The following is a 9,066-nucleotide window of genomic DNA, read 5'->3' as shown; positions in this document are numbered from 1 at the left end:
AGTTGGGACATAGTATTTCTGAAACTTTCACAGTGGTGCTCATCGGAAGAACTTTTCAACTCAGAGTCACCAGTGCCCGTGTTTTCCAGAAAATACTGTTCCCTGTGCCAGCGAGAGCGTTGGAGAGGTGCATCATTTCATTCCCTCTAAGTGTTCACTGTTTCCTCCGGGATGTTCTTCCAAGCCACCCCTCTCGCTCTTCAAGCTTTAGTTCAGGCACTTCCCAGATCTTACCAGATAATGCGAACAAAAGGTTTGTAGACAATTTCATGCAGATACAAGGTCAAAGGGTCGATGTGTGGTCCTTTGTCAATGTGGGAGCCAGAGACAAATGGGACTCCTATGTGGGGACGCCCACTCCAGGGCACACGCCACACCACTCCAGGCCGTCTCAGACAAATCTGGGTGGGGTCTTAGGAGAACTCGCCACCGAATCCTGCCTTGAGGCCATCCGCCCGCCCAGGAACAGAAGCCCAAGAACACAGCTTGATTTGTGACCACCTCCTTCAGGGTTCCAGAGCCGTAACAGCCAGGCACTATTGATGGGCCCTCCCTCTGGGGGTTGCAGGGGTACACTCGCGTCTAATTAATCGATCTGACTAATAGTGTGCACAGTCGTTAGAGAGGAACCACAGCTTCACTGAAGACAAAAGGGCACCAGATGGCCCCTTTGGGCGTAACTGGGGCTACCTGGTCTCGCACTCCCTGATCTTCGTGTCTGGCCCGACTCCTCCCAGTTCCCACTCATCTTCCGTCATACCTCTGGGTGTCCTTTCTCCTGTGGTTCAGTAGCAAGCACACAGACTTTAAAGACTCCGCTGACACCGTGCTCCATTTCTGAATCATCCTGATGAACTGCCGTGTGAACGTGAGGAGGCCTCAGTTTCCTCATCTGCACTATGGGGGTAATGGCGTCCACTTTGCTGGGCTGTGGATTCAATACAATGGAGTATGCGGACGTGCCAGGTTCGCACTGAGCCTGTGCGGGTCACCCTTCTTCCTTCTCTCCCTGTCGCCTTCAGCAATCCTCCTTCCGTTCTTCCTTCCTCTCCTTCTGTGCCTTGTTCTTTTCAAAACCTTTGTCACTGTCCCTCCCGCCCCCTCTGTCCCTCCTTAAGGGAAACCCTTACAACTGCTTTTTTCTTTTCTCCTTTCTTTGTTTCTTCCTTTCCTCTCCTTTCCCCCCACCCCATGCTTAAAAAAGAGAGCCGCATGATTGTATTTTTAAATTCAGAATGATCTCAGCAGCTGGAGAAAGCAGGCAGACGACAAGTAAAGGGACATGTTCCATCTATCGAAAGCATCTGGGTGAGATAGGACGACGGAGCCAGAACTAGGGCAACAGCGGCAAAGGGTGGGGGAGGAGAACACAGCTGTGATCTCTCTCGTCAGTAGTTCACGGGCCTTGTTTTGGGAGTGGATGGGGCACTTCTGTGCCATCCCCAGGGCTTCATACGAATTATCTTTAGTCTCCACAAAGACCAGCTGCTCCGTGGTGAGCGGGAATGGTGGCCCTGGAGTGGAACCACTTGCCAATGGACAGCCAAAGGCCAGAGGTCATGCACGGGCGTAGATGCGTGCCCTCCCCCTCATGCCTGGGCACCACTCGACTATGGCATCATCTTTCTGGGCTTAGAGGATACAGATGAAAGCTTCAGAAAGGATTTCAGTGAAATGTCTCACCAACTGGGTGGAAACAAATACATTGATTTTTGAAAGATGAAGGCTTATGTTTCTTTCACACTCAATTAATGAATTGAAATCCATATATAACTATATAAATTTACATACATACATTTATATTACAATGTTATCTATGTAGTTTTACCCTAAATAGATTCGAAAAGTCTCCTGGGGGGACAGGAATAGAGTGACATATTTTTTTAAAACAATAAGAAGTTTTGTGGTATTGAAATAGCAATAGGGTAGTTTTGGGTTTTGTTTTTTTTTTTAGAGAATGAAGAGAAATGACCTGCTTTGTTTCCCACTTAGGGTGATCTATTTCCCCCCCAAGACTTCATATGTGTGTCAAATTTCTAGAAAACAGATCTTAAACCATGGCCAAAAGACTTGGAGAGATGAGAACTAGCTGGCAACCCTGTTCTTTCTCCTGTCATTACCTCTGGTAGAGAGCGTCTCAATGACTTCTCTAACGGGGTGTGTGTGTGTGTGTGTGTGTGTGTGTGTGTGTGTTCTCTTAGGATTTCAGGAAGTGAGGTTTCATAGCTGATGTCACAGTAAGCTCCTATTCTAGATAGACCAGACACAACAGAATCGTCTTTGAAGAAGAAGAAGAAAAATGTTTGTCTGTCTCCCTCGGAGCTTTCTCCCTCTGACTTGCCTGCCTGATGAATTCTGTGTACAAATACACCATCTCAGAATTGTTTTTTCCCCTGATGAGACTCTTCTCCTTCCAGGCACTGGAATCTAATTTAAACTCGTTCCTGCGAAGATCCAAAAGGTGTACAAAGTTTTTCTTTTTCCTCTTGCATTTTACAAGGCAAAGAAAATACAAGGTGGGAGTAAAGTAGCCATTATTTTTTTTCTGGCATACATGGTCCTGCATTCCAGATGGAACGTGAGTCTGAAGTTCTGGATTCGTAGACTGTTTTCACGGATGAGCTCTGCTTCCTTTAGACATTGACTTTTCCTGGATCTGTCAAAGCGATTAACGTCCTTGATTTTTCCTGAAAGCAGTGCTCCAAGGAAGACAGAAACGTCCTTCCCCCCAGCTTTATTGAAACACAAGTGAAGTTCAAATTGTATGTATTTAAAGTGCACAAGGGTTAGGTGCAACTTGATGTTTGGGTAAACTTATGCAGGGTGAGTTAATGGCCTCAGTCAAGTGAATTAACATACCCATCACCTCATACAGCTATCGTTTTCTTTGTTATTTTTTTTCCCTCCTGGGTGCCTGTATGGGGAGAATATTTAAGATCTACCCTCGAAGCAAATTTCATCTGCTTTTCCTTTAAGGGTTTCCAGCTTTGGAAGCTGCCTGGTCAGAAACACACTCCTTCCCTTTGGAAACAGGACCTCTCGGGTTTCAGGTCCTCTTCCCCAGCCTGGTCCCTTTGTTCTCTGACGTGTGAATATTTTATGTCCTCAGTGAGTGGCAGGGTTTCTATGAGTGTTCCTGCAAAAGGCACAGCTCTTATGAAATGTGAATTTGCATGTTAATATTGCTGACCTAGAAAGGCAAAGATGGAGCTGAAGGGAAACAAATTTCCTTTTTGTAAGTATATCTGCCATAAACGTGGCCGATGGTATTCAGGAACATCATAAAAACAAAGAAGTTATTTTCCAATGAGAAGCAAGAGGATGTTTTCTCCAATAACCGCCGCCCAAGGGGAGTAAAGTAGAACAAATCATTATTTTGGTTAAATCCAATATGTGAAAACCTGCTTTTCCCCAAACTATAGAAATAGCATCTATGGCTTGAAGTGAGCAAAAATAAACTCTCTAGGCAAAGAGGAATTAGTTCTGCTACCTTTGTCTGCCATACAGAATCTTCCTGCCAGACTTCTCAAAGCCTGAATACCTCAGAAGCCTCTTATTTAATTTGCATTTGGAAACTCCAAATATATTTGACATTTTCATTTCTGTCTGCTCCATCTAAATCAGGTCAACATTTGTTGACTGCTTGTGATGGCATTTTTATGAAGCTTGTGGAAGCTAGATTTATATGATCCAAATTTAGTTGATAGAATTATGCTGCCTATTAACCAGGTGATCTTGAGCAAGTGACTTGGACATTAGGGGCCTCCGTATCCTAGTCAGCAAAATGGGAATACTAAACAGTGGAGAAGGATCTAACTCAGAGAATTGCTGGGAGGGATAAAGGAGATATTTGTAAAGATCTCAAAGGACAGGTGCTCCATGAAGTGTTGTTAATTTTATCATCTGTATGCTCACTCTAGTTGCTAGACACTAGGAGATATGAGCGCAAGCAAAATCATGTCTCGTCTTCAAAGAGAGATTCAAGGGGAGCGGTGAGACATAAATGGGTAAGCAAAGGAGGTACGGCCAGTCCCTATACAAAGGGCCATTCAAGAAGTACCCAGGACCGACTACTGAGCCACAATAAAGGAAGTCGTTCTCCCTGGGGATATCAGGAAAAGCCTCCTGCAGAGACTACATCGGTCAGGCCTTGAAGGATGAGGTGAGTAGCGTTTTGAGGGAGAACAATGGAGAAGGGGTTGGGGGTGAATGGAGGGAAATTCCAAGAGGAAGGGACCAGGCACAAAAACGGCACTGGGATGGCAAGGTACTGTCCCTGGACCAGCGTGGAGTCCAGCCATAAAAGACGCAGGAATAGAGAGAGTGGTGGGAAGTCCTCCGTGGCCTCAAAGCAGCGCACCGACATCTCTTGGAGTAAGGGATCGTGATGTAGTGGTTTGTACGTTCCAAGAGGCCTGTCAGTGTTTGTGCTGAGCCCATGCTGTCACTCAAAACCAGAACGCTTTGGGGGCTGACAGGCACTGTGTGGTCCCAACAAGGAGAACCGCATTTGAATCCAATATGCGTCATCCAGTGTAAAACAACTTGTCCGGACACCCCTACAGCGCAGGGAAGTTCAGAGGTGTCAGTGGACCAGATGCAATGTTTTCTCCCTGATACATTGGTTTCCGCCTCTGAGTTCATGAAATTCTTTGAGTTCCTTTCTGGAGCATGCTATGCTCATTCACCAGCCTGACTCATTTTATCTGATTGGGCCCAACCGCCCCCTCCTGGGCTCGCCTCCTTTTGCTGCTGAATAAATAAATCATCCTGGAAAATGTCCAGAAGGAAGATTTTCATAGGAAAGTTCCATTTGCATTCAACCCCTCATTTATTCAGGCTGAGTTCTCAGGCTCCCAAGGAGAAACAATTGAGAAAATAAAGAGATGTTTTCCACTGCCAAGTTTACTAACACGGCCATCAGCACAGATGACTGGAGGCTGTGCCCACTGGGGGAGCACAGCTCCACCCACTCTCGTCTTAGCGTCCTAGGAACTCCTCCCCGCCCCACCCAGCCCTCTGCCCTGTTTGGGCTCCCTCCACAAGTTCAGGTGTTGCTTACCCACCTGAGAGTTTCAGGACAGCCTGTGAGGCTGATGAACCCAAGGAATTTAGGAAGGAAGACACCAGTCCCCGGCATTATTTCATGAAGATCTAGATAACTGCAAAATTAAGGGGGTCCGGGCGAGTGTTTTGACCCTACCTTCCAGCCTCATGGGATAGGCCAGCTACTCTGAGAGATCTTTACAGTTAAATGAATGTGTCTACAAGGTGAGTTAAAAATAGAACCAACCTTCTTTCTATTTAAAATTGAGCGTTTAATCTTGTTGCTTTTCTCGAGGGATGGTAGACTGCGACTTGGAAGGACTGGGGTTAAAGGACCCATTCCCAGGACGGCCAGGCCCGGGAAATCCACGGCTCAGGGATCTGGGCGAGTGTTCGAGGCTTCTCCCCTCTTCTGGGGTTCTCCGCGCAAGGCCAGTTCTGGGGGGGTGGTAAGCGAAAGCGTGTGCGTGGAAAAGGAAGAATTTAGGAAAGAATTAAACCCCGTGTTTCTGGGACTCGGGGGACACCAGTGACCCTGGAGACGGCCTGAGTGGTTCCGAAGGGTGGCCACCAAGAGGTCTTCTTGCTCGGAGCGGGCCGAGGGAGCGGAGTTTCTCCTTGCCGGAGCCGGAGAAATCGCTCGCTCCAGAGGGGGCAGAGGTGGGGCGAGGAGGTCACGTAGGCTTTCCTGGGACGCCACCCGGAGCTGCGAAAGCGCCCAGGCCTGACGTCATTGGCCGTCAGCTGACTGTGCTCCCGGCCCTGGCTCCGCCGGCGGCAGCCGCAGTCGCGGAGGCGGCGGAGGTGGCGGCCACCGGGGCCCGCCACCTGCAGTCGTCCTCAGGACTGCGGCGGCGGCCCTGGGGGCCCCTGCTCCGCCCCGCGTGGATGCAGACGCCACGCGTCCACCGCGCTGAGCCCCTGGTCTGCTCCGAGCGTCCCAGGGGCTGTGTCTTGTCCGCCTCCAAGCGCCGGAGCTGGGCGGGCGGGAAAGCGGGGCTCCAGTAAGCGGCTGGAAATGCCTTCCCCAGGTCTTCCTCCTCCACCCCTCCTGTGAGCGGGGGCAAAGTTGGTGTGCTAGGCGCTCGGGGGCGCGCCCTCCACCCTTCAGGATTAGTGTAGTCTAGAGACTCCACAGGAAGCTGCCTGCCTCTAAATGTAGGCTTCTTGGGGTATTTTTTGCTTTTTAGCCCGAAAGTTGGCTTTACCAAAAGCTCCCGTGGGGAGGGCGGAAAGGAGACCCTCAGTTCCGTGCGCTGGGCTCTGGGAGTCCGTGGGCAAAGCGGCCTACGGGTCCGGGCTGCGCACCTGCGGAGGACCGGAGCCAGTGCCAGAAAAAGATCAGCGGAGGAACCCGCCCGCACCGCCAGCTGGAGCTCGGGTTCCGCGCGCTGGGACAAGTCTGGGGGCGCCGCCGCCCGCCCCAGTCCGCAGCTGTCCTCTCCCACGCCTCCCTGCGCTGGCTGCATCCTTCAGGACCTGCGGTGTCCAGGCCAGATCTGGGCGCCAGGTCCCTGTCAACCACCCCCCAACCACTCGGCGACCCGGGGGCGTGGCTTGGCGCAAGGGCGGGTTTAAGTCGCCGCCGGTGTCTGACCGATCTGACAGGTCTCCAAATTCCTCCCTGTCGCCTGGTGCCCGCAGCGCGCTACAGAGCGCCAGGGCGGCACGCGGCGCTTCCCTGGATCCGGAGGCGTCTCGGTCGACTTCCCCGCGGCCTCGGGCCTCCCTTCTCCCTTAAACCTTACACCCTCCGCACCTAGTTTCGGTTCCTGTCTCCGATCCGCACGGATGGCTTCTCTTCGTTCTCAGAGCTGTTGGCTTTGGAGCCCTCCCCACTTCTTTCTGCCCCCGCCTCCAGCGCTTCCCAGCTCCGGGCCAAAGGGACTCCAAAGACTGAAGTGTAGGACATGGGAACTGTGAGCTGCGACTAGGAAGCACAGCTGGAAGGCTTGACCTCGTCTCCTTGCAGCGACGGGGACCCTGAGGCCCTCCCGCGGCCCTGAGGGATGCGTCGAGTCGGAGCCCATGCTGCGCTGTCCGTTCTGGCTCAGGAAGTGGGGACAGCCAGAAGTGATGAGCCCAGAAAGGAGCCTCAACACACCCCCTCTTCCAAATTAACTGTTTGATGACTTGTTAGCTCTGAGGCTACCACCTCTCCAACCCGCCCGCGGGGCACCCCACTCCTCCCCCTTCGCTGCCCCCGCCCCCAGCTCCGCCCCGCCTCCCCATCCCGGCGCAATGGAGTTCTCCAAAGGGCTCTGTTCCAGGCACAGCTGCTAACTTCGCGCCCATCGCCGCCGCCGGTCACCCTAGGCCAGCCCCCCTCAGCCGCCGAGTCGTGGGCGTCCCGAGCCAAGTGCCGCAGCCAGGACCCGCCCGGCGCGCAGCAGAAGCGCGGCGCCCGGGAGCCTCTTGGAGAGCAAAGGCTGCGCCAAGACGCTGAGCGGAGAACCGGCCAAGGAGCCTGAGCCCGGGAAGGGTACTGCGTGGCTCAGTGCGCTGCAGCTTCTGCGGACAAATAGCCGCCGCTGCCGCGGCACCCAAGCTTCGAGGGTTGGAAGGAGGGCGGCGCGCAAGGACGCAGGGGTCTGCGGCGATCTTCCAGGCGCCCTTTGCCCCGGGGCGCACTATGACCTGACTGCAGGGGGCCTCCTGCCCTGGGCTCCTGCAACGCGGCGGCGGCGGCGGGGGACCGAAGGGCTCACCGCCAAGCTCCAACCAAAAAGCCTTTGGGTCTTTAGGAGCCCCCTCCCCCAGCCGCCTCCCTCGGGTTCTGCGCCTCCTCCCTGCGGCCCGGCGCCATGGAGCTCTCGGATGTGCGCTGCCTTAGCGGCAGCGAGGAACTCTACACCATCCACCCGACGCCCCCGGCCGGCGACGGCGGGAGCGGCTCTCGGCCACAGCGGCTGCTGTGGCAGACGGCGGTGCGGCACATTACTGAGCAGCGCTTCATTCATGGGCACCGGGGCAGCGGCGGCGGCAGCGGAGGGAGTGGAGGCTCCGGCAAAGGCTCGGACCCTGCAGGCGGCGGCCCCAACCACCACGCTTCGCAGCTGTCCGGCGACTCGGCGCTGCCTCTCTACTCACTGGGGCCGGGGGAGAGAGCGCGCAGCTCGGGGGGCACCAAAGTCTTCCCGGAACGCAGCGGGAGCGGCAGCGCCAGCGGCAGCGGGGGAGGGGGCGACCTGGGCTTCCTGCACCTCGACTGCGCCCCAAGCAACTCGGATTTCTTCCTCAGTGGGGGCTATAGCTACCGAGGGGTCATCTTCCCCACCCTGCGCAACTCGTTCAAGTCCCGGGATCTGGAGCGCCTCTACCAGCGCTATTTCCTGGGCCAGCGGCGCAAATCCGAGGTGGTGATGAACGTGCTGGATGTGCTGACCAAACTCACCCTGCTGGTTCTCCACTTGAGCCTGGCCTCGGCCCCCATGGACCCGCTCAAGGGTATTCTGCTGGGCTTCTTCACCGGCATCGAGGTGGTGATCTGCGCCCTGGTGGTGGTCAGGAAGGACACCACCTCTCACACGTACCTGCAGTACAGCGGCGTGGTCACCTGGGTGGCCATGACCACCCAGGTCTTGGCAGCAGGCCTTGGCTATGGGCTCCTGGGAGATGGCATCGGCTACGTGCTCTTCACACTTTTCGCCACCTACAGCATGCTGCCGCTGCCGCTCACCTGGGCCATCGTGGCCGGCTTGGGCACCTCGCTGCTGCAGGTGATCCTCCAAGTGGTGATCCCCCGTCTGGCGGTCATTTCCATCAACCAGGTAACGCTTGCCTGCCTTGCTCGCCCCCCTCTGCACCCCCCCCCAACTCCCCTGGGTGATTTAGAAAGAGCTTTCTGAGAGGCAGGTCGCCTACTGGGTCAAATCCCCTGCCCCAGCTCAGCACCTAGGAGGTGCTGGGTGTTAGTGGGTGATATTTCTCTCTCCTTAGAGATTTGGGAACTAAACGGCATCTAAAGTTCCTGCCAGCCCTGCGCTTATATGCTGCTTCTGTGAGTAATTCTTCTCTGAC

General features: G+C 54.2%; 1 protein-coding gene across 1 annotated transcript in view; it reads left to right on the top strand.

The window, feature by feature from the left end:
* Positions 1 to 7,348: 7,348 nt before the first annotated feature.
* ADCY8 (adenylate cyclase 8) overlaps positions 7,349 to 9,066 on the top strand; it is a 158,142-nt gene continuing 156,424 nt past the window's right edge. The window contains exon 1 of the mRNA XM_045861149.1: positions 7,349 to 8,816. Within this exon, the coding sequence (XP_045717105.1) occupies positions 7,851 to 8,816 (966 nt within the window). The 5' untranslated portion in view covers positions 7,349 to 7,850. The remainder of the gene's footprint in view (positions 8,817 to 9,066) is intronic.

Source organism: Phyllostomus hastatus, unplaced genomic scaffold, assembly GCF_019186645.2.
Source record: "Phyllostomus hastatus isolate PE091 unplaced genomic scaffold, TTU_PhHast_1.1 phas_scaffold_21, whole genome shotgun sequence".
Lineage (NCBI taxonomy): Eukaryota > Metazoa > Chordata > Mammalia > Chiroptera > Phyllostomidae > Phyllostomus > Phyllostomus hastatus.
The sequence above is the reverse complement of the archived record's forward strand: the minus strand, read 5'-3'. Positions and strand labels throughout refer to the sequence as shown.